This window comes from Geotrypetes seraphini, chromosome 1, assembly GCF_902459505.1.
Source record: "Geotrypetes seraphini chromosome 1, aGeoSer1.1, whole genome shotgun sequence".
NCBI classification, from domain to species: domain Eukaryota; kingdom Metazoa; phylum Chordata; class Amphibia; order Gymnophiona; family Dermophiidae; genus Geotrypetes; species Geotrypetes seraphini.
This window is the reverse complement of record NC_047084.1, coordinates 344,616,163-344,642,349: the sequence shown is the minus strand read 5'-3', so window position 1 is coordinate 344,642,349 and position 26,187 is coordinate 344,616,163. Positions and strand designations below refer to the sequence as shown.

The window sequence follows — 26,187 nt, the reverse complement described above, 5'->3', positions numbered from 1 at the left end:
TAGGACTAGTCAATTATAATTGTTCTATAGCAACATCTGTAATAAAATTATTTATGGTAAATGAAGTGCTCAGATCCATGAAAACCTCTTATATAAATAAGCACGTGTGTGAGGAACCATCATTGCACTTGCATTGTTCTTTGACCACCACCAAAAATCATTCCATATCCAGTGTACAAAAATCAATTCCAACTTCAGATAAATGTCTGGTGGTCAAACTGCTTCTAAACTCCCCTCAACTCAGATCTGGGTTTCACCTGCAGCTTCCTCAGGAGGAGTAGCCAAAACTGTACCTATTTTAAAAAATGCATTTACATATAAATTCTGATTTTCTAAAAAAAATTTTAAAAACCCATTAAAAACCACACTCGCCCACATAGATTACATGTCATATATGTGATACCTCATATCATCTTATCATAATAAAACCCTATGCGAGCATGTGCACTTCAAACGCCGTGATCCATGGCGCCGCATGCACAGTAGGACCCTGCGGCGGTTTCTCTATTGGCCTCTGTTCTTATGCTTATACGCGCCAATGGCTTCCCTCCTCCCACACCCCAGCCAGCCCACGCCTCGACGAACGGCGCACAGACAGGAACTAGCAGTGTTTTCCCAGTCCGAGGCCAGACCAGCAGCATAAGCAGCCGCAGGCCATTTGCTAGGCCGGCCCACTTCGATAATGCAAGGCGGGCCGGCCTAGCAAAAGCCCCAAGGCTGCTCGGGCTAGCAGATGTTATTTCCATGGAAAGAAAGTTCCGTTCTTCCCGCTCCAATTTCTATAAAAAACATCCCCCTACAATCAGTTAATAATATAAAAATTTTAGGGGTGACTTTTGACAACAAATTAAATTTTCATAATCACATCAGCAATATCGTTAAAACTACATTCTATAGATTACGTAAAATTTGATCAATTTCAAAATTTTTATGTTCAAAATCATTAAATATTCTAATTCACTCCTTGGTGATTTCTAAAATAGACTATTGTAATGCACTCTTCAAGGGAATATCATTAAATGAAATTAAATGCCTTCAGATTATTCAAAATGTCTCCATTAAACTTATAACCAATTCTAGAAAGTTTGATCATGTTACATCTCTTTTAAAAAATGCACATTGGCTTCCAGTTATCCATCGGATAACATATAAACTTTGCTTGCTTGCCTTCAAATCTCTTCTCAATAAAACACCAGCATTTATATATAAATACTTAATTCCATATTATCCAATCAGAGCTCTAAGATCAAATGAACAAAATTTATTAACTATTCCGTCGCTTAAGATTATCAACACAAGACGGCAATTTATTTTTTCAGTAACCGCTCCACAGACTTGGAACGCTCTTCCAATTTATTTACGAAAGGAGCAGGATCTGGGAAAATTCAAAAGTAATTTAAAAACATTTCTTTTTAAAGATGCCTTTGATATTTACTCTCTTAACTCCCAGGCCATTGATTTTATTGTATTAATATGCTTTTATTTCTTTCCCTCGTGTACCTTTCCTTTTTTTGTTCTGCTTTTCTATATTAAATTGTATTTCACATCCCCTTTTTACCTTATGTTATGAATATGATGAGCTAATCTTTAACCCTATTGTATTGTTCAAAGTTTGTATTGTATTGTTTCCAATTTAATGTATTTTAAATTGTTCATCGCTTAGAACTATGATTAAGCAATTAATCAAAAGAATTAATAAACTTGAAACTTGACAGGGGGAGCAGGTAAGGGAGAAGGGGTACTACTGGACAGGGGGGAGGTAAAAGGAAGGGAGAAGGGCTACTGATGGACAAGAGGAGCAGGGAAGGGGTGCTGCTGGACAGGGGGGAGGTAAAAGGAATGGAGAAGGGCTACTGCTGGACAGGGGGAGCAGGGAAGGGGTGCAGCTGGATAGGGGGGAGGTAAAAGGAAGGGAGAAGGGCTGCTAGCACCCGTTAATGTAACGGTCTAAAAAACTAGTTGAAAATATAACAAATGTTTGAAACTTACTCTGTCAGCATAATCTCGGGTTAAAAGAACTCCCAGTCTCAATAGCATATCGCCACTGAGCAACTTGTCAGCTTTCTAACAGCCATAATAAGGCATTGAAAATGTGCTTACATCATACCATGCACAGCATCCAATTAGCTAAAACCTAATCAATTCAGATTAGAAATATGCCTTCCCTCTTTCAATTCCCAATTAGCCATTATAGTTCACTGGCTTAGATTAAATCAAATTAAAGATGATGCCACTTCACCTCTGTGTTTAAGCTAAAAGGGACCACTGTGTTCATGCATAGATTAAAAACTGTCCCCTATACAATAATATTTGGAACATATCACCTCCTCGAAGCAAATTAACCTGCTGAAACACCACATACTTTAAATCTGCTTCCATAAGACCATAATCAAGCCAGTGGCTAGTCAAAGGAGCTTGCACTCGGGAGATTCTGATAATTCTCAAATGTTCAGCAATGCGAGTCTTTACAGTTTTTGTTTGTCCTATATAATAAATACCACACTGACACATGGTATAATATATCACACACTTGGTGTTAACAGTTTTTTGTTTGTCAGTATTTTGTGGTTTTATTTATTTTTTTGGGGGGGGGAGTTCATTTATTGCTATGTTTTGTAATTATTTACTAACAGCTCTCTTTATAAACTGCTGTACCAGTTACGGAGCGCTGAATATGAAGATTCCCATGAGAATAGAATGGGTTGCTTCACATTCAGCATGCTACCAATCAGTAGTACAGTTTTGTAAAAGGAGCCCTAAGTGTTTTGTGTGGCGTTTCAAGCTTTATTATATATGCAGCTAATAAGTTTGGTTAAATATTAGCAATTCTTGCTTTTGTTTTATTTATAGAAAAAGCAATTTATTTGTGCTCAACTCTCTCCTTCACCAGACGTTATCTCCTTACCAGCCCCTGCAAAATAATGGCCTGTTTTGTTTAATTAAGGACAAAATGCATTACAGAATCTGTACTTAGAAAAACAATTAATATTAACATTCCTGCTATGAGCAGTATAAATGCATCAGGTGAACAGCCTAAGGAGTTTGCAATGATATGATCCTGAAAAAGACTCCTTATTTGCCTAAAGGATTTATTGCAAACAGTGTTGTTAGTTTGATATCCTTGACAGAGTTTAAGGAAGAGACGCAAGGAAAATGATTTCAACAGAAGGTGAATTCAGGTATCTAGTAAAAGTTATATAACATAATGTCCTTGATCCGCTATTAAGTTCAGTACAGAGGTATATCATGATCTTAAGATTGCTTGTTTTCAAGAATGGTTAATGCTATTGGTAGAAAAAGCAGGTCTCTAATTTTCCTTCCTTCTAGAGTTCATGTGTGCTCATTCACTTCAGAGGCAAGTAGTATCTGAGATGGATGGAACAAATCTATAGTTATTTTCTAGAGAAATGAGACTGAGATGGGAAGAGAACATGAAACTTGATAAATAGCAGCACACTTTTTTCATATATTATAGGGCTTAAAACCATAATTGAAAAGGGGTCCAAAAGTACACAGAAATCAAAACAATTCTTTTGAGCTCATAAATGTATGCGTTTTGGGAAAAAAATGCTTTAAAAACAAGAAAAAAGAGGGAAAGGGTTTTGTTCATAAGTTGCCCTATGCACTATAGCCAAAAAACATACCAACCACATGAAAACCCCTCATTTTAGCATGAAATAGAATTTCTTAAAAATATTTGCATTGTCCTTGTTTCAATTAATTGCAAATATCTTACCTAGGTGATAGGTAAGTTGCCAGTAATGTCAAGGCTGGACATCTCCCCAACCAAGATGAAGTTCTTCACGATTCAAAATTGTTAAGACCATCTATTTCCTTGTTTTAATTTTTGTTTTTAATATTGTTAATTTAATGAGATCTCTCTAGCTGGAAAGAAAAATATTTTGACTTCTGTATAGGTTTGGACCTCTTCCCAAAGATTTTTTGTTGACAAGAAGGACTGAATCAGGCAGAAAAGAGGGTGATGTCATTGCTCATCACCAGGATGGAACATCTATCCCAGAGCTCAGAACTTTAAGTTCTGAAGCATATGTGTAAAGTTCAGAGTATATGTGATCATTCTGTACAGCAATCCACTCAGCTTCTCTGCTTTGAATTTTTTTTTTTTCTTGTCTACTGAATAGACATGAAGATAGAGCTGTCCTGATTTTTTGGCAGGTGTTACTTGTCTTCTGACATTATTTTATTTTTCATGTTTTCATCAGTAGTTATTTTAATAGTTGATTACGTTTTCGCCTTTCATGTTCCAGTCAGATCTAGGGGTTTGATTCTGCCACAGTTCGCGATCTTCAAATAAGCAACTACTAATAATTCTATCAATATACAGATAGATATAGTACATGAACGCATCGGAGATGCAATTTTTGCGGTAAATGGACCTAAATTTTGGAATTTATTACCTCTGTCATTAAAAAATATAACTTTAGTAGATAAGATTAAACTTAGACTTACCGTATATACTCGAAAATAAGTTGATCCGAATATAAGTTGAGAGAATCAATGTTCCCTCTAAGCTGAGCGTATGAGCGATCGCTCACTATTTTCTGTGGCGTCGCTCAATCGAGGGCGGGCGAAGGTGAGAGGAAGTGGCGGCAGCGGTCTGCCCTGCTCGCCTTAGTGTATTTTACGTTGAAAGATGCAGCGGCGGCTCCTCTCAAGATCCCCGACTGCATCGGACTTCCGACGCAGGTGGGGATTCGTGAGAGGAGCCGCTGCCATGTCTTCAGTGGCATACCAAGGGGGGGGGTGGCCCACCCCGGGTGCAGTCTTAGGGGGGGGGTGCACAGCTGGCCAGGTCCGGATCTGGCCAGCTATGCACCCGTCCTAAGGCTGCCGTCGGAGAGGAAGTTCGGGCCAGCCAATCGCTGCCTGGCTGGGTGGAACTTCCTCTCCGACGGCAGAATTGACGTCGGGGGAATGCTGGTCGGCCCGATGGTGGAAAGCAGAGAGAGCTTGGGGCAGCCGCGGCTGTGGCTTTGGGACCTGTTTCTCCTGATGGTGGCAGCAGTGGCTTTGTGGAGGGTAGGGAGAAAGAAAGAAAGAAAGGGGGCAGGCAGGAAGACAGAAGGGAAACAGAAAAAAAGAAAGGGGGCATCAAGAGAGAAATAAGAAAGAAAGGGCAGGGAGAGAGGAAGAAAAAGTTAGGGGAGGGAATGAGGTCTGGAGGAGAGGAAGCATATAGGCTGAAAGAAAAGAAGAAAGATTGGATGCACAGTCAGAAGATGAAAGTGCAACCAGAGACTCATGAAATTACCAGACAAGGTAGGAAAAATGATTTTATTTTAAATTTAGTGACCAAAATGTGTCTGAATTTGTATATGCTGTCTATATTTTGCACTATGGCCCCCTTTTACTAAACCGCAATAGTGTTTTTTAGCGCAGGGAGCCTATGAGCGTCGAGAGCAGCGCTGGGCACTTAGCGCAGTTCCCTGCGCTAAAAATTGCTATTGTGGTTTAATAAAAAGGAAGGGGGGTATATTTGTCTATTTTTGTATGGTTGTTACTGCGGTGACAATGCATAGAGTCATCTGCCCTTACCTCTTTGAAAAAAACCCAGAATAGGAATGATAATTAACATTTTCTCAGCGTATAGTGTGCTATGTGTTTTTTAATTTTATTGTTGGTAGATCATTTTGACTTGGTCATTTTAAAGTAGCTCACAAGCCCAAAAAGTTTGGGCACCCCTGAGCTAAAGCGTTGAAGCTGTGTATTTCTATTTTATCCCCCCTTTTACAAAACTGTGGAGCGTTTTTTAGCGCCAGCCGTAATGGTAGCAGCTCTGATGCTCAGAATTCTATGAGCGTCAGAGTTGTTACCACCGTGGCTAAAATCCACACTACAGTTTTGTAAAAGGGAGAGGGGTTAGTTTGTGATGACATATTCCATACTAGGCGAAGGTGTTTTCTGTGTTCTGTGTGTTCGAAAGACATGGTTTTCTGTTAGGATTGATGGTGTAAGATTGATCTGTACTGGTCTGGCTTGTTTAGTTTTACAATGGGTGTATTGATGTACTGCTCATTGCAATATGTAAGATGCTGCTTTTTCCTAGGTACTCATGTGTGACGTGTGGCTTGTTATTAAAAATCATGTTTTTTGTACAGATGGGGGGGTGGTTGCCAAAAAATGATGGGCCCCGGGTGTTACATATGCTAGGTACGCCACTGTATGTAAAGATACCAGAAAGCTGGCGAAGCAAAAACTTTAAGTAAATTGTTATTCTTCTAAGTTTTGAGTATTTAACCCTCCCACAATCTCACGGGCACTCGTTTCAAGTTTATTGAGATTTTGATTTAAACGCAATATCAAATATTTTCAATGCGTATAACAAAAACATTTGAACAATAAACATACAAACATATCCATAGATGATTAAAATTACATAAGGAGTACAAGGATAAACTACATTTGTTTAAAAATGCATCCTCCGCGCCTGCTCATAAATTTGTGGAGTATGTAACTTGTCGCTCATGCATATTTTTTTTTGCACACAACTCATCAATCCTTAGAGGGAACATTGGTTGAGACCCCTATCCCCCCCGCCCCCAGGAAGAATAAAGGTTGACTCAAATATAAGACAGGAGCTTAATATTCACATGCCATGCCATGCCAGGATCTGCAGCAAATGTCCCCTCCCTCATACCCTCCCCTGCCAGGCTCTGCATCCAATCCCCCTTCCTGCCAGGCTCTGCACCCAGCCCTCTTCCCTGCTAGGCTCTTTACCCAAAAATTAATAGCTGACATAATTTTTCAATAAAATCATTATGCTATTTTAATAACCAATTTAATGAAACTGGCACTTCTTATTTTATTCAAACCTTTATCATTAATTTAATAACAAATCTAATGTAGCTGACATCTAAAAAGACAAGGAAACAAAAAAGGAGTAGGGAAAAGCTTTATAAATTACGTAAAAATATAAATCACTAGCACCAAGATTAGATTAAAAACCTAAAACATGCATAATCACACAGTAACCATAAAAAATAAAAAATAAAAATATATAAAATTAAAAACCATACCTTAAAAATTGCAAATGGTGATATATGAAGTATGCTGGCACACAAATGGATCTGACCACAAGTCAATCAAGGAAGAGTATCATGTAATCATGAGGCAAAAGATGATAAAACCAACTAAAAACACGTTTATAAACTTAAGAATTATGTCAACTAATTGATAAAATAACCCTTAGATGAAAATGTCCAAATCATTAATGATCAAACGCCCCACGGTAATACAAAATAACACGTGAAAAAACTTAAAAAGCAGTTTTATTTATTTTAAGAAATGAAATACCCCCAAAGAATACTGAAACAAACAATTCGACTAAATCATGAAATATAGAAGATAAGAATTGAAAGCACTGACTTGGGCCTTGCCGGAACTAAGACAGTAAAACAACTTCAATAGACTACATAAAATGAGCCGCCAAAAAACAAAAACGGAAAAAGGGACACTTAAGAACTAGGCTCAACTAAAAAAAAAATGCATATGACAATTGAAAAATTGCTTACCGAATAATAGTTAAATACAAGACCCGACTAAAAACTTATAAAAACTGGACTGACGTACACTGTAATGGCCACCATTGAAAAAAAAAAAAGGGGGGGGAGGGGCGACATAAATTTGTTTTTTAAGGGAACTTCAACAATTATATTAAACAGAACCTACAATGGTACAACGACGAAAGTGTGACTTACCAGAGTATAATAAATGTTTCAAAGCATTACTTACGCCGCGTGTGGTACAAGTGCTGTGAGCTGTGCATTGGGTTAAAGAAAGACTTTGACGGGGTCCAATTCAATGCAAGTTAAACGTGTGACGTAGCACGTTTTTCAAAACAACCAATGTGTGTATTCAACAATATTCCCTGAAAAAACCAGCAGGCTAGATTGTATTTCAAAATAAAGAAAACTTTATGCATTTGATATAGAGAATGCATAAAAGCAATGTTTCCTTGTCTTTTTAGATGTCAGCTACATTAGATTTGCTATTAAATTAATGATAAAGGTTTGAATAAAATAAGAAGTGCCAGTTTCATTAAATTGGTTATTATTAAAATAGCATAATGATTTTATTGAAAAATTGTGTCAGCTATTAATTTTTTATATAAAATTTTTTTATTAAGTATTATTTATTATATCATATTGTTTGATAGTTTTTATTGTTATTAAATTAATTAATGTTCAAATTATGCACTTATGATATATATGCTTCTCAATAGTCTATTTATTTGGTTTTTACATGTATTTTGACTATGTATCTTTAGACTCCTGAGGCAGGCCTGATGGCCGAAACATGTACATATAGAGTCATTGAGTTGGTGAAAGTGTCATTTTGATGTTGGAACAATAAAAATCTTCTTATTACCAGACGAATTGGAGGACACATTTTTTTGTGCACATCAGTCTTATCTGGACAATTCCACTCTGGTTTCTGCAGGCTGTTTACCCAGCCATCTTCCCTTCCTTACCGGGCTCTATACCCAGCCCCCCTCACTCTTTGCCAGGCTTTGCACCCTGCCTCACCTTCCTACCTCTGGTGGTCTAGTGGTAGGCCGGGACAGGAGGAATGCCTCCTGTCTCCCGTCCCGGCCAACTAACTTTTTTTTTTAAATCCCTCCCTGGGCGCATGCTTACCTTTTGCATCATTTTTAATTCCTGGTGGTCCAGCGGTATATGGGGCAGGAGAGATCTTTCTGCGCCCTGCCCTGTGCTGAGCCTCTCCATCCCCGTTCCCTTTTCGTGGCCAGTGGCACACCTGACAGGGCCAAGCTCTTCCTGCTTCCTGCTCTGCCTGCGCTGCTCTCTGAATGGCCGCCACCAGGACGAGAACTGGCGACGGCCATTCAGAGAGCAGCACGAGGCCAAGCAGGAAGAGCGCGGCCCTGTCGTGTGCGCTGTTGGCCACAAAAAGGGAACTGGGACAGAGAGGCTCAGCACGGGGCAGGGCGCAGAAAGATTGCTCCTGCCCTGTACAGCACTGGACCACCAGGGATTAAAAATGGTGCAAAAGGGAAGCACGCACTGACGGGGCGGGGTATAAAAAAAAGTTAGTCAGATGGGAAACAGGAGGCATCCCTCCTGTCCCGGCCTGCCGTATTGTCCGGTAGGGGGTTCAGATTGTATTTCTCTGTCTCTTCAGACAAGAAGGGTCCACCGTTCCTCACCTCAGATGGTATCATAAAGAGATGAACTGTCTTGTGTCAATATTGAACTGGCAGTAGAGTGTTTTTGTAAATGCTTGATATCTTGTGCTGAGTGAGTATCTGGGTCAGCATTGGTACACAGAAGTTATGCAGGTAGAGCAGGTATTCAGTGCCATGCCTGCATAGCAAACTGGGCAAAGGTAGGAATGCTGTTTAAGTGGTCTTATGTGCCCAGTTAGGCAGGTACTATGCTGAATAATGCCAGTTGCCCGCATGACTCCTAGCTTCACCCAGACTCTGACCCAGATAGTGTGTGACAAACGGATAAGAACATAAGATTTGCCGCTGCTGGATCAGACTAGTGGTCCATCGTGCCTAGCAGTCGCTCACGCAGCGGCCCCCAGGTCAAAGACCAGTGCCCTAGTTGAGTCTAGCCGTACCTGCGTATGTTCTGTTCCAGCAGGTACTTATCCATCCGTTTCTTGAATCCCTGAAGGGTGCTTTCCCCTATAACGGCCGCTGGAAGAGCGTTCCAGATTTCTACCACTCTCTGGGTGAAGAAGAACTTCCTTACGTTTGTACGGAATCTATTCCCTTTTAACTTTAGCAAGTTCCTTCTGGTTCTTTTCACCTCAGAGAGGGTGAACAATCTCTCTCTCTTTACAGTCTATTCCCTTCAATATCTTGAATGTTTTGATCATGTCCCCTCTGTCTCCTCTTTTCAAGGGAGAAAATGCCAAGTTTCTCTAGCGTCTCATTATACGGCAACTCCTCCTGTCCCTTAACCATTTTTGTCGCTCTTCTCTGGACCCTTTCGAGTAGTACTATGACCTTTTTCATGTACGGCGACCAGTGTTGGACGCAGTATTCCAGGTGGGGGGCGTACCATGGCCCGGTACAACAGCATGATAACCTTTTCAGGTCTGTTTGTGATCCTCTTCTTAATCATTCCTAGCATTCTGTTTGCCCTTTTCGCTGCCGCCACACATTGCGCGGATGGTTTTATTGACTTGTCTACAAGTACTCCCAAGTCTCTTTCATGGGGGCTGTCTCCGAGTATAGCACCGGACATCCTGTATTTGTGCATATGATTTTTGTTACCAACATGCATCACCTTACACTTATCCATGTTGAACCTCATATGCCATTTCACGGCCCATTCCTCGAGTATGTTTATATCTCGTCGTAGGTCTTCATAATCCTTCTGTGTCCTCACTATTCTGAATAACTTTGTATCGTCCACAAATTTAATCACCTCACTTGTCGTGCCTGGTTAACTGCCATCGAATATCACCCCGCCTGACTCAGGTAGTACAGTTTAGCCAGTCTCCTGCTGATTAAATCATTTTGAATATTGGGCCCTCTCTTCTTAGGTTGCCAGTAGTGCTGCCCGATTCACTGAATGGAATTGATTCAAATTGATTTGTTTTTCCCAAAAAATCACCAATTCATAACCACCACCCTATCCCCCACCCAGTGTGGCCTGACATACTTCCAGACCTACTAAAGCAGCAGTGGTGGATAACTAGCAGATGCAACATTCTGAGTAGGCTGTTCATGGCATGCCCTGCTGGGGCCTTCCATCTGCTGCGTCAGTGATGACAACATTGATGATGTGGATGAGGGAAGGCCTGGCAGGGCAGGCTACGAGAAGCTTGTTCACAGTGCTTCCTCTGCCAGTCGGCAACTGCTGCTACTTTTGGAGGCCTGAAAATATATCAGATCTCACAGGAGTTGGGGAGGTCAGTCAGAAGGTGCTGCACGGAGAGATAGGAGGAATGGTAACCTGCTGCACAGGGAGAGAAGAGAAGAAGAATTGTTGGACATGGGGTGCAGGAGAGGAAAGGAGAGATGAAACAAAGAGGTAGAAAGGGGTGATAGGGAAAAATCCTGCATATGGTGGAGGTGAGGGATTCATGGATGGAGAACAGAGAGGGAAAAATGTTGGACATAGGGTGGAGGGCAGGGAGAAGAGAAATGGTGGATGGGGGAAAGAGAGAAATGTTGCATATGATAATGGAGGGGAGGAAGGGAGAGATGCTGCATGGAGGGGAATAGAGAGATTTGATCCAGGGCACAATGCAGGGAGAGAGAGAGTGGGAAAGAAACTAAAATGTTGGATATGGCAATGGAAGGGGAAGGTACAGAAGTAGAAGATGGATGGTGAGCCCAGAGAAAGAAGAAAACATCATATAGGCAGTTAACATAAGACAAGCAGAAACCAGAGCCTGGGATCAACATGATTTGAATAATAAAATGACCAGAAAACAAAAGGTAGAAAAAAATAGTTTTATTTTCTATTTTGTGATTACAATATGTCAGATTTGAAATATGTATCCTGCCAGGGCTGGTGTTAGACAATGTGTGTGAGCTAGGACCTAACAGAGAGAGGAAAAGTCTTTTTTGTTTATTTTATTTACACTACAGCGCTGGCCTGGGGTTGGAGAGGGCAAAGGGGAGTGGGGACATTTGAAAAAAATGCCTGCTTGGGTGGGAAAAGCAATTCGAACCAAAAAATCGATTTAATAGGTCAAATCGAATAAAAAAAATTTTTAACCTGAATCAGGCAGCACTAGTTGCCAGTAACGCTCACAGGGAAGAACGGTCTTAACTACATGTACAAAATGTTGAGTATGGAGTTTGGAGTCACCACATCAGGGAAGGGGCTTGGAGTTATTGTGGACAGTGTGTTGAAATTTTCAGCCAAAATTAAAGGAAATGAATCTTAGGGATTATTTGAAAAGTGATAAAGAACATGTTTTTCTGTTCTGCATCTAGATCTAGGGCTATACATTTGGGGGTGGGCAATCAAAATTTTTATAAGCTGATTATAGTGTTTCATCCTTCACCTTTTAGGTAGAAGTAAGCGCAGGTTCATGGCACAAATATTTTTTCCTGCCATAATAAGAGGGGAAAGCATAGCTTATGGAATTACAGTAAAACCTGGGATTGCAAGTAACTTGGTTTGCAAGTGTTTTGCAAGACAAGCAAAACATTTGATTAAATTTTAACTTGATATACAAGCAATGTCTTGCAATACAAGTACATACAGTATACACACATCACAACTGAGCCGATGGTTCTTCTCTCTCTGACACTGCAAGTGTAGTGACTGTTCTAAATGAGCAAAGTCTTGCAATACAAGTACGTATAGTATTTTGTATGAAAAATTTTGGGTTGTGGAACGAATCGTCTGAGTTTCCATTATTTCCTATGGGGAAATTCGCTTTGATATACGAGTGCTTTGGATTACAAGCATGCTTCTGGAACAAATTATGCTTGCAAACCAAGGTTTTACTGTACTTCCAACTCCTCTTTATGTGACCTGGAGAAGGAAAGGGGTATGATTTGTTATTTGAATGGTGCCATTAGCAAACATTCCATTAGTTTGAAAAGAATAACAACAAGAAACCAAGTGTGAAAATATACATAACCATTAGGTTTCACTGTCAACAAATTTGAAAGGATGGCTTTTATAGTTTTAAGAACAAGGTGCCATTGTCTCAGGGTTACAGGTATTCTGTGTGTGACTGAAACCTGATTAGTAAAAACGGATGTTAAAATAGTGAGACAATGCTGTCTGATAGGATATGGGCAATGGGCCTGTCAATTATGGAAGAGAAGTGGAGGTGTATTGGTCTTTCATAAACTATCTCTGGCTTTTAGAAAAGTGGATGAGTGTATGTGTGAATGGGTGAATGTCTAGTTGTGCAGATTAAATCTATGGTTCTGTGTGTTGTCTATGTGCCACCGGGAGTGATTAGGGAGCATGGGTTCCCATTTGGGGAATTTTTATTAACTTGTGAGATTGATGTTCAGAAGTTACGTGTGATTGGTGGTTTTAATGTATCTGTGAAGCCTGAAGATTTAGACAATATAAACATGGTGGGAGGTTCCATTCATATGCTTATGAATTTGGGACTGGTACAATTGGTGAAGAAGTGACACACAGGGCTGGCAATGTGTTGGATCTGATTTTTCTTTTCAATACTCTCTATTTCAATTGGTTTACTGAGGAATTTTCATTTATATCTTTCTTCTGCTTTTACTTTGTACTTTTAACAGCAAGCATCAGATATAACTAGGTAAAAGTAGTGAAATATGGTGAAATTATTACTTCAGTAAAAGTAACAAATATTATCCTGTACTTCTTTGCAAATAAAAGTAAGAAAACTTTGAGTATCATACCATATCATAGCACTTCTTACACTCTGCAAATGCCAACTGGGAATCATTGCAACTTACATAAGATTAATAAGGTTAGCAACATAGACATTATGAACAAGACTATAATAACAAGACTATAATGAAAACAGATGGCGTTTTTAACACCTTCCAAAATTGAAGATAGGAGAAGATCTGACATAAGCAGGTTGGGAAACAGTTCCAAATTTTGGGACCTTGAAACTCGAAGGTGGATTTGAAGAGTGATTTCCTCCGAACTTGATGTGGAGAGGGAAGAGGTAATTTATAGCATTGAGTCATTCTTGAGTTATAGAAGGAGTGTGAAACTTGAATGGCTGAAGTTAGCCCTGTCGCGCTTTCTCAATATATAGTCCTGTGAACCATACAAGCAATTTTATATTGCATTCTATACTTGACTGGTAGCCAATGTAGTTCTATCAGCAGCGGACTGGCCCTCACAAATCGGGCCTTACGGAAAATCAGAGCAATCTAGTTATGTGAAAATGGAGTAATGCATACATTTAGCCCTATCTGAAAATTGCTGAAGGTATGTGTGGGCTGCCACCCGGAGATGAAGGTACTGGTTGTTGTGAGGAGAGGGATGTGATTTGTTACAGTGGGGGTTGGGAGGATATAGGTTGGGTAGTGGATATTGAGGTTGCTGAAGCTCTTTGAGCTTCTTTTGTTTTATTGAATATAGTGGATTTATGATTTTATGAATGTTTAATTGTGAATGGCTTTGAACAAATCTAGTGATCTATAATTTTTTAAAATAAAGATGCATACTTTTAGCTGGACTGCAAGAAGATGTTCCCGATGGCATGATTAGGTCAAGGGAGCAAATTGGATGTGTAAATGGTGACATTTTCACAAGTATGCCATCACTTGTATTTTATTTGGTATGTCCACCTATACAATATAGCATGAACAAGTACAAGATTCTTTCTCTTTGAAAATTAGCATAAACGCCACATACTAAAATTACCATGATTTAGTTACAACTATATGAGCTTGTTATAAAAATATATCTGTGATATAAGAAGCATAACTGTCTTCAACATTTGACAGAAAAACTAGTCTTTCTAGTTTAACCTTCTTTAAAATAAATGTGCGGTACAAAAATAAATCCAGTCCCCACTTCCCTGCTTCCTCCCCACACACATGCATACTTCTTTGTGATAATGAGAAAAATCTTTAGTTCTTTAGGATCAATATTAGTGAAAATCTATGCAAAACCAAGACTTGAAACATTTGGAAATGGACTTTACCTTAAAAGTTAATATATACAGTACATTACTTGATCCATATAAATTCTCTACCTACTTGTAAGTTGTTTTATGTCTGTATTCTACGTCAATCAATTGTGTAGCATCCATAAAGTGGCATAAAGTTATCCAGAGAGCTTGTAATGATAGATGTAGTGTGATCTGAAGATAACCATTCTGATTTTTCTTCTGTTTCAGAATTTTGGAAGGTGACCTGGAGGTGAGCGATGACAGCGATGACGATCAGGTCAGCTTTTAGGCATTCACAAACTTAAAATTTTAGCAGTTTCCTAAATAATTTGTGATGTGTTAACCGCATTGCAAAAATACACAGAAAAAACACCATATGATGTGGAAATCTGTCCAGGAATTGTCCAGGTTCTCAGAGCAGACTTGAGATATGTTAAAGGTGGAGCTGCAGCTGGCCCCACAGCTAGAGGGAACCTGTCATGATCTGCTGCAGAAATCTGCATAAAGTCCTATAGTGTTATTGACAGTTGAGGATGGGGGTGGGGGTGAAGATTTGGACTTGTGGAACTCTCCTTAGGGACATATTTCTATATTCATATACAGTGGAACCTCGGTTTGCGAGTAACCCAGTTTGCGAGTGTATTGCAAGATGAGCAAAACACTCCCACAAACCTTAACTCGCAAACTGAGCATGTCACGATAATGAGCACCTTCCCCCGCTCAACCAGTATCGCACCCCCGAACCGGTATTGCACCCTCCCTCCTGCGAATGCCCCCCCCATGAGAACTGCATTGTACCCCCGTGCTGGAAGTGGCATCTGCCCGCCCTCCTCCCAAACAAGCTCCTTACCCCATCTGTGTTTGCCAGTGCGAGTGACAGAAAGATCCCGCCTCCTGCCTGGTCTGGGCCTTGAGCATCTGCACATGTTCAAGGCCTTCTGGCTCTCGTTCTCTCAGAGATCTCGGAGATCTCGAGAGCCAGAAGTCCTTGAGCATGCGCAGATGCTCAAGGCCCAGCCCTGGCAAGTGGCGGGATCTTTCTGTCACTCGCACCGGCAAGCACAGATGGGGTAAGGAGTTTGTTTGGGAGGGCGGGCGGATGCTGCTTCCAGCACGGGGGTGCGATGCGGTTCTCGCGGGGGGGGGGGTGCAATGCTGGTTCGAGCGTGGGGGGAGGGAGTGATAGAGCAGCGCCGGTAGCCTTGGGGATGGGGGGGAGGGAGGAGGTAGAACGAATCAAAGCGAGTTTCTCTTACTTCCTATGGGGAAACTCGCTTTGATATACGAGCAATTTGGTTTACGAGCATGCTTCTGGAACAAATATGCTCATAAATCAATATATATATGTACGAATGACTGCTCTGAAAGTGTGGAGCCTACAAAAAGCCCTACTGTAATAGTGGGGCACTCTCTGTCCTAGTTAATTTTTGCGATGCAGCTTTCTCTTGAAGGTTCACATTTATTCGTAATAGGGATTCTGTGGTCTTCAGAGTTTTTTTATATATTCTAAAATAAACATATAATTTGAATAAAGAGAATTATACTTCGAACTGTGGGTGTGTTTTTGAGTTATGCACCTGATTCTGTCAAGGGCGCCTCTGTGTGCATAACTTAGGTACAAGCATTTAGGCCAAGTTTTTACTTTTCCTTATTGACTGAATCTTATTTTATTTTATTTTGATTTATTCTGAGTTATTTCTTTTTGCTGATTTATGTCAAATCCTTGCTTAATTATTTTACCTGTTAATCCAATGGTTCCCAACCCTTTCCTGGAGGACCACCAGCCAGTCGGGTTTTTGGGATAACCCTAATGAATATGCATGAGAGAGATTTGCAGATAATAAAGGTGACAGGCATGCAAATTCGCCCCATACATATTCATTATTGCTATCCTGAAAACCTGACTGGCTGGTGGTCCTCCAGGACAGGGGTGGGAACCACTGTGTTAATCTATCATACCTTTCCCTTTAGATATTTTACTTTTCTAACCTTTTGGAATTATATTTATCCCTCTTTCTTTCACATATAGTTCAAACCATTACATTTTAAGCACTTAGCTCAAATTGTGATCCCAGTTTGAGAAAGTTAGAGAAATCCAATGTGCCTACTACTTCACATACATGATTTTACTATTTTATTGTTAAATTTTTCTTCTGTTGTACTTAAAATTTCTGTAACCGCATTGAACCAAAAGGCATTTTGTGGTATATAAATAAAGACTTACATTATGTTAAAGACTTATGTTATGTAGACTTGCTATGTTGTGTCATGAAGTTTCAAGTTTATTAGGTTTTTATATACTGCCTATCAAGGTTATCTAAGCGGTTTTACAATCAGGTACTCAAGCATTTTCCCTATCTGTCCCGGTGGGCTCACAATCTATCTAACGTACCTGGGGCTATGGAGGACTGAATGACTTGCCCAGGGTCACAAGAAGCAGTGCGGAGTTTGAACCCACAACCCCAGAGTGCTGTAGCTCCAACCACTGCGCCACACTCCTTTTGTATACTGGGCATGAGATACTGCCACTATATATCATCATTTTTTGTGTTCTCTGATATCACTGAGAAGACAGGCATTTTGTTTCTTGATTTTTAGTAAAGAGATATAGTAAGCAGTGCTCCTTCTCCCTCAAATTAGTGGTCAAAGGAAAATATAGCAATTGTCACTGCCTTAAGAGAACTTATATTACCAAAGCTATGTGCTATAATAAATCTTTAGGCTTCTTGGTCATTGACTATTTGTAAGGAAGCATCTCTTCTATTTTTTTCTTTCTAAATGCACAGGTCTCTGAAAAACTGCCACCTTCATCTGCTCCAACCAGGTACTGTGCATGTTTAAAAACTACATCCTAGTGGTGGTCTTTGTCTTATGCGGCTCCCCAATTTTCTCAACAGTTCACGTTTGTGATTAGCACAATTTTGTTTTGTGAAAGAAGATGGTTTTGATTGCACATTACTTCTGTGTATTTCAGTTCTTTCCTAGATTTTAAAACATTGCCTACCAGAAAGGTGGGTGGTATGAGGTATAGTGGAATGGAGAGCAGAAGAAAACACACAACTGGAAAGATGTGCAAGAAGGGAAGGAAGAAAGAGAACACCAAAATAAATATTATCTGGGTGAGACACAGGAGAAAGAAGAACAAAAAGACATGAGGATATTTGATAGAGAAGAGCAGAGAAACAGAGGGGATGGAATGAGGGGATAGAGAAAATGGAAAAAGAGAGAAGAGCAGATATGCAATGAGGATAGGAAAACAGAATAACAGATGGAAAAGAAAAAAGCGCACACATGCTGGGAGCAATGTTCCTCTAAGGATTGATGAGTTGTGTGCAAAAAAAAATATGCATGAGCGACAAGTTACATACTCCACAAATTTATGAGCAGGCACGGAGGATGCATTTTTAAACAAATGTAGTTTATCCTTGTACTCCTTATGTAATTTTAATCATCTATGGATATGTTTGTATGTTTATTGTTCAAATGTTTTTGTTATACGCATTGAAAATATTTGATATTGCGTTTAAATCAAAATCTCAATAAACTTGAAACTTGAAATGAGTGCCCGTGAGATTGTGGGAGGGTTAAATACTGAAAACTTAGAAGAATAACAATTTACTTAAAGTTTTTGTTTCGCCAGCTTTCTGGTATCTTTACATACAGTGACGTACCTAGCATATGTAACACCCGGGGCCCATCATTTTTTGGCGCACCCCCCCCCCCCCATCTGTACGAAAAGCATGATTTTTAGTAACAAGCCACACGTCACACATGAGTACCTAGGAAAAGGCAGCATCTTACATATTGCAGTGAGCAGTACATCAATACACCCATTGTAAAACTAAACAAGCCAGACCAGCACAGATCAATCCTACACCGTCAATCCTAACAGAAAACCATGTCTTTCGAACACACAGAACACAGAAAACACTTTCGCCTAGTATGGAATATGTCATCACAAACTAACCCCTCCCCCTTTTACAAAACTGTAGTGTGGATTTTAGCCACAGTAGTAACAGCCCTGACGCTCATAGAATTCTGAGCATCAGAGCTGCTACCACCACGGCTGGCGCTAAAAAACACTCCACGGTTTTGTAAAAGGGGGGATAAAATAGAAATACACGGCTTCAATGCTCTAGCTCAGGAGTGCCCAAACTTTTTGGGTTTGCGAGCTACTTTAAAATGACCAAGTCAAAATGATCTACCAACAATAAAATTAAAAAACACAAAGCACACTATAGGCTGAGAAAATGTTAATTATCATTCCTATTCTGGGTTTTTTTCAAAGAGGTCAAGGCAGATGACTCTATGCATTGTCACCTCAGTAACAACCATACAAAAATAGACAAATAAACCCCCCCTTCCTTTTTATTAAACCACAATAGCAGTTTTTAGCGCAGGGAATTGCGCTAAATGCCCAACGCTGCTCTCGACGCTCATAGGCTCCCTGCGCTAAAAAACACTATTGCGGTTTAGTAAAAGGGGGGCCATAGTGCAAAATATAGACAGCATATATAAATTCAGACACATTTTGATCACTAAATTTAAAATAAAATCATTTTTCCTTCCTTGTCTGGTGATTTCATGAGTCTCTGGTTGCACTTTCATCTTCTGACTGTGCATCCAATCTTTCTTCTTTTCTTTCAGCCTATATGCTTCCTCTCCTCCAGACCTCATGCCCTCCCCCAACTTTTTCTTCCTTTCTCCCTGCCCTTTCTTTCTTTTTTTCTGTTTCCCTTCTGTCTCCCTGCCTGCCTCCTTTCTTTCTTTCTTTCTTTCTTTCTCCCTACCCTCCACAAAGCCATTGCTGCCACCATCGGGGGAAACAGACCCCAAAGCCACCACCGCGGCTGCCCCAAGCTCTCCTGCTTCCCACCGTCGGGCCAACCAGCATTCCTCCGATGTCAATTCTGCCATCGGAGAGGAAGTTCCACCCAGCCAGGCAGCGATTGGCTGGCTCGAACTTCCTCTCAGACGGCAGCCTTAAGGGGGGTGCACAGCCGGCCAGACCCGGACCTGGCCGGCTGTGCACCCCCCCTAAGGCTGCACCCGGGGCGGACCGCCCTCCCCACGCCCCCCCTGGTACGCCACTGAAGACGTGGCAGCGGCTCCTCTCATGAATCCCCACCTGCGTCGAAAGTTCGATGCAGTCGGGGATCTTGAGAGGAGTCGCTACTGAATCTTTCCACTTAAAATACACTAAGGTGAGCAGGGCAGACTGCCGCCGCCGCTTCCTCTCACCTCTGCCCGCGACACGAGCTTAGCGACACAAGAAAACGTATGAGCGACACCACTGAAAATAGTGAGCGATCGCTCATGCGCTCAGCTTAGAGGGAACATTGGCTGGGAGATAGGATAAAGGAGCAGAAAGATACATGAGAAATACAAGGAGAAGGGAGGAAAGACAGAATAACCAAAATATTGGAACAGACAGGCAAAAAGGTAGAGAGATAGGCAGATACATGGATAAAGGGTCACAAAAAGTAAAAACAGTAATTTCTATTTTCCTTTCAAATTACTAGACAAGAAGCCCAAATACAAGTGAGCCCCCTATTTAGCCCTTTCTCTTTCAGTTGCAGTACCCACAGTGTGTTAACCCGGGAGAAGAACTTCTCGTCTTTGACTAACAAATTTTTGTTATTGTATACAACAATGGTGTTATCTGCATGACTCTCTAAATGTGATAATATCGGACAACCCGAACCCCTGAGGAAGGAGTGTTTCCCCGAAACACGGACTGTGTTGGGTCTGCACTCCATGCATATGAGAGCCATTTTTACGGATTACAATTTTGTAGAGACCTTTAATAAAGATTCCTGCACCTTGTACATTCCACTCTGCAGTCTTTTCTTTATTTTTGATGTTTGCCTTTTACTGCAGACCTGTTGGATTTTTCTCTGTTTTTCCCCTATTTAGGGTTAGCAGATGTCTGAGAAAACCCGGACATGTCCTCTTTTTAGAGGACTGACCAGGTGCCCAGAGGAATTTCCAAAACCTGGCAGTTCGTTCGAGTTTTGGAAGGGCCTGAGCTTGGGGCTTCGTTGGGAGAGCCTCTGCGCTTTCTCGGATACATGCACATATGCATGTGGTGTCATTACGTCGACATCCGCGCATATGGAGAAGCCCTCCAGATGCAACCCCAAGCTCAGGGAAGGAGACACAAAGGTTTGTGTGGGAGCAGGCCTGAGGGATATAACAGGACATGGCCAGGTGTCCTTTTTTTTAAGAGGAAATCTAATCTAATCTTCTATTTCTGCATCACTCATACCTAGGTAGGCTCAAGACAACTTAAAGAGGGGGGTGAGGAAGGAGAAGGGGGAGGAGGGGTAGGAGAAGAAAATAGGAGGGGGGAGGGAAAGGGGTGAAGGGGGAGGAGAGGATACAGGTGATTAAGTGTCAAATAGATGAGTTTTCAGTTTCTTCCGGAATATGGTATAGTTAGGCTCTGTCCTGGTCATTTCAGTAAGGTCATTCCAAGTTTTTACGCCTAGAAAGGTGAGCATGGCGTGGAAAATATGTTTATATTGCAGATTTTTTGTGGAAGGGAGATTTAGAAGTATTCTGTTGAGGGTTCTGCGGGAAGTAGACCATGCCTTGGAGAAGAATTAGATGAGAGGAGCTGCGGAGTTTCCGTAAAGTGTACGGTGAATGATGCATGCAGTTTTGAAGATTATTCGTGATGGGATAGGTAGCCAGTTCAGTTGCCTGATGAAGTCTGTAATCGAGTCATATTTTCTCAGGTTGAAGATTAGTCTGACAGCAGTGTTTTGGATGAGTTGCATTTTGTGAATCAGAGTGGTGTTGATTCCCATGTAGATGGAGTTGCAGTAGTCCAGTTGTGGTAGTATCATCAGTTGTACAACTAAGGCAAAGTGGTTTTGGTGAAAGTATGGTCTAAAATCTGGTAACCCTAACCCTATTTCTTGTCCTGTGTATGATAGGAAAGGGGGTGAGGCCATAGGCATCTGAGCCATTTGGGCCATAAGCCCCTCCTGTTGTATCCCGAAAAGGAGCCTAATGTCTTGATTGGCTCAGGTGCCTATGGTCCCTACCAGGATGCAGAGCAAACAACAAAGGGGAGAACTAACAAGGGTCTGCAGTCAGGAGTACGAAGGCAAAACCAAAACAAAGAAAACTGCAGATGATGATGCAGGCAAAGTTTATTATAACAATAGATAAAATGCGGTTAAAAACAACACCTAAAAACAAACACATATCATCTCAGGCCCTTAGCAGCCATCACTATATTTAAGGCAGGCCCTAGTGATGTTATGCAGCAAAAAATGCCTCCCCTCCTCAAATTACTCAATTCTTAAAAGGCAGAATAACGGAGGTTAGGGTGTGCCTAAGATATTACATGTCAAGTGAAGATCCTGGCTTATAAGGCATAAATGTAAACGTAATTTTCAGAAATATTTAAATAGTGAAAGCGAGTGCCCTCAGTGTGGGATTGTAAGCTCTGAAGAACTACTCAAATGAGCAGTTCTAATGCTCACAGTAAAGCAAAATTGGCAACACTGAGTGGCCAGCCGACATCCATCATCATCAAAGGGGCCTTTTTGCCTTGCCGGCCTGCTTACGACCCTTGGGAGGCTTTTCTTCTTTGTCCGGTTCCTAATGAAGGGGCTCTAGCCCTGAAACCTTGCTGGGTTGGACCATGGTTGGACATTTATTTATTTAGTCGATTTTCTAGCCCGTCCTCCCAGGATAGCAACAAATTTGCACATAGCAAATAGACAGAACAACCGATAAGGCAATATGAGTATAGCAACTAGAGATACAGTACATTTGTTGCATAGAGCAAATACTTTCAGTAGATACATGGTGGAAGGATAGTAACAAAGGTACAAATTCACACATAGCAGATATGCAGAATAACCTATTGAAAGAATGAACATAACAGTGAGATAATTCCTAAGTACTGCATGTAGGACTGAATACATGTTAATGGAGATGAGCACATAGGAAAAAGAACACAATAACAGCTAGTAGGGCTAGTCTCAGTTAGGGCGCTGGTCTTTGACCAGAGGGCCACCGCGTGAGCAGACTGCTGGGCATGATGGACCACTGGTCTGACCCAGCAGTGGCAATTCTTATGTTCTGTACACAGTGCTGCTGCCTTTTCATGGATTCTCTTGCTGGTTGTGGGTCCCTCAGTGATCATCCCATTCCTGAAGGAATGGTCTGGTATTTGAGTACCAGCACCTTTTTTGCTAGAAAAAAAATACACTGCTTTTAAAATACTCTAGGGCAGGATTATCCAATGTTGAACCTCAAGGGCCGCAATCCAGTTGGGTTTTCAGAATTTCCCCAGTGAATTTGCATGAGATCTGCATGCACTGCTTCCATTGTACGCAAATAGATCTCATGCATATTCATTTGGGAAATCCTGAAAACCCAACCGGGTGAGGGCCGAGGTTGGATGCCCCTGCTCTAGGGTCTAGCATCGGACTACTTGGAGTAAGGAATATAGAGTTTTATATTCCTCAGCATGAGTTACATTCAGGAACTGATTGTGTAGGTTAATGATTCCTTGAAAAAGATTGTAAACCTGCGAAACATTCCTGCAATAAAAAGCTGCTTTTCTTTGTTATGAATTATCTTTGGAGTGGAGAGTATCATTCAATTAAATGCTTTTCTGAAGGAGGCTGAAAACTTAGCACTTTGAGAAACATTTGGGCCAGGTGTAATATGATTTGAGTTCTATGATGTGAAATGATCCTGTAGCCTCTTGTTTGGCTATTTTGGGGTATACATTTTGTTTGGTTGGGTTTTTTTGTTGTGTTTTTAACTACTTTTCATCCTCAGAGCAATGGACTATATGAAGAGAGGTGTATCCATTTATCTGAATGTTTGTTTTTAATAACTATTGTGTTTGTATATATTTTTTTTAATTTAAAGTTTTTTTTCATTTTTTTTAAATTTTATTTTGCGAAATAAAAATTGACTATTTTTTGCTGCTCACAATATTCACTGCTTTACGGTGGGCTCTGCATATATTAAATGCAGTTCTATAACAAGGTGTTCAAGGTTGCATTTTCCTGAAGGGCATAGAGAAAGTAGAGAGGGACAGATTCTTCAAACTTTCGAAAACCACAAGAACAAGAGGGCATTCGGAAAAGATGGAAGGGGACAGATTCAAAACCAATGCTAGGAAGTTTTTCTTCACCCAAAGGGTGGTGGACACCTGGAATGCGCTTCCAGAGGGAATGATAGGACAGAGTACGGTATTAGGGTTCAAGAAGGGATTGGACAATTTTCTGAAGGAAAAGGGGATAGAGGTGTACAGATAGAGGACTACTACACAGGTCCTGGACCTGTTGGGATGCCGCGCTAGCGGACTGCTGGGCGTGATATACCTCTGGTCTGACCTAGCAGAGGCATTTCTTATGTTCTTTGCACATGTAAAATACACCAAAAAGAATGTTTACACATATAATTGCTATTCTGTAAAGACATATGTAAATGGCATTGTGTGTAAATGCAAGGGAGCCATCCACTTTGACAGAGTATGCGCAGGATATGGACATATTAACATAGTAGATGATGGCAGATAAAGACCCAAATAGTCCACCTAGTCTGCCCAACCTGATTCAATCTAAACGTTTGTTGCTGGGGGTGGAGGGGGGGGGGGGTTCTTCTTCTTCTTAGCTATTTCTGGGCAAGAATCTAAAGCTCTGCCCGGTACTGTTTTTAGGTTCCAACTACTGAAGTCTCCGTCAAAGCTCATTCCAATCCATCTACACCCTTCCAGCCATTGAAGCCCTCCCCAGCTTACCCTCCCCCAAACGGCCATATACAGACACAGACCGTGCAAGTCTGCCCAGTACTGGCCTTAGTTCTTCAATATTTACTATTATTTTCTGATTCTAGATCAGCGATGGCGAACCTATGGCACGCGTGCCAACTGTGGCACGCGAAGGCCTTGCAGGTGGCACGCGCAGGGCCACCATCAGGGCAGTACTACCAGGGGTGCACAGGAGAGAGAGCTGAACGGGGACGATGGGGGACCCGCGGGGTTAAATATAACTAGAGCCGCGAGGCTCATCTTCTACTCCGACTGCCCTGCCGCTCACACAGCCGATCGGAAATCTTCCCCGACGTCAGTGCTGACGTCGGAGGGAGGGCTTAAGCAAAGCCCGCCCTCCGACGTCAGCGCTGAAGTCGGGGAAGATTTCCGATCAGCTATGTGTGCGCGGCGGGACAGGCAGGAAATAGAAGACAAGCCTACGTGGCTCGAGCTACATTTTGCTGAGAAAGTTGCTAAGATGGGCTGGGAGACAAACGGGGAACACAAAAGGGGGAGGGAGTGCGTTTTGGACACAAGGCATGAACTTGGGAGAAAGGAAGGGAGGGAAAGAGATGCTGAGGTGGGGGAGGGAATGGGTTTTTGGACACAGAAGGCATGAACTTGGGAGAGAGGAAAGGAGGGAAAGAGATGCTGAGGTGGGGGAGGGAATGGGTTTTTGAACACAGAAAGCATGAACTTGGGAGAGAGGAAAGGAGGGAAATAGATGCTGAGATGGGGGAGGGAATGGGTTTTTGGACACAGAAGGCAAGGACTTGGGAGAGAGGAAGGGAGGGAGATGGTTGTGTACACGGGGAATAGAAGAAAGGAGAATTTTTGGTCATAGGGAGGGAGTGAGGTACAGACAGTGGCATACCAAGGTGGGGGTGGGGGCGGTCTGCCCCGGTTTTACGCCCCAAGGGGGTGCACAGCTGGCCACCCTCCAGTGTTCTCCCTAGGCTGGCAAACTGCGTCTCTTTAGCCACTTGAGTGCCACCGCCGCCATTGGGAACAGGCCGGTGCCAATTTCTCCCTGCTTTTCCCTGTGGGGCCGACCAACTCTCGCCACCCGCGTCAATTCTGATGTCGGAGAGGATGTTCTGGGCCAGCCAATCGCTGCCTGGCTGGCCCAGAACGTCCTCTCCGATGTTAGAATTGACGTCGAGTGGCGAGAGTTGGTCGGCCCCGTGGGGAAGAGAAGCAGGGCGAACTTGGCGCCGGCCTGTTCCCAATAGCGGCAGTGGCAGCCTATTCCCCAGTGGCGGTGGCAGCATTTTCCCAATGGTGGTGGCATAGGGGAGGGCAAGGAGAAAGAAAGAAAGGGGGGGACAGGGAGCCAAAAAAAAAAAAAAAGAAAGAGGGCTGGGTGAAACAAAGAAACATGGGGCACGGAGAGAGAGAGAAAGACAGACATACAGAATGAAAGGGGGTATGGAGAGAGAGAAAAAGAAAGAAGGGGGGGGCAGGGTGAAACAAAGAAAAAGTTTGGGGAGGTAATGAGGTCTGGAGGAGAGAAAGCATACAGGAGGCTGAAAAAAGGGAAGAAATATTGGATACACAGTCAGAAGAATAAAGTGCAACCAGAGACTGATGAAATTACCAAAGGTAGGAAAATGATTTTATTTTCAATTTAGTGATCAAAATGTGTCCGTTTTGAGAATTTATATATGCTGTCTATATTTTGCACTATGGCCCCCTTTTACTAAACCGCTATAGCGTTTTTTAGCTCAGGGAGCCTATGAGCTTCAAGAGCAGCGTGGGGCATTCAGCACAGGTCCCTGCGCTAAAAACCGCTATCGCGGTTTAGTAAAAAG

At 41.7% G+C, this 26,187-nt stretch overlaps 1 protein-coding gene across 8 annotated transcripts in view; it reads left to right on the top strand.

Moving 5' to 3' along the window:
• Positions 1 to 26,187, top strand: part of AFF1 (AF4/FMR2 family member 1) — a 517,509-nt gene that overhangs the window by 399,822 nt on the left and 91,500 nt on the right. For all 8 annotated transcript variants that reach the window (XM_033962847.1, XM_033962828.1, XM_033962809.1 and 5 more), the window contains 2 exons: positions 14,815 to 14,863; positions 17,373 to 17,410. In XM_033962847.1, coding sequence (XP_033818738.1) covers positions 14,815 to 14,863; positions 17,373 to 17,410 — 87 coding nt within the window. The remainder of the gene's footprint in view (positions 1 to 14,814; positions 14,864 to 17,372; positions 17,411 to 26,187) is intronic.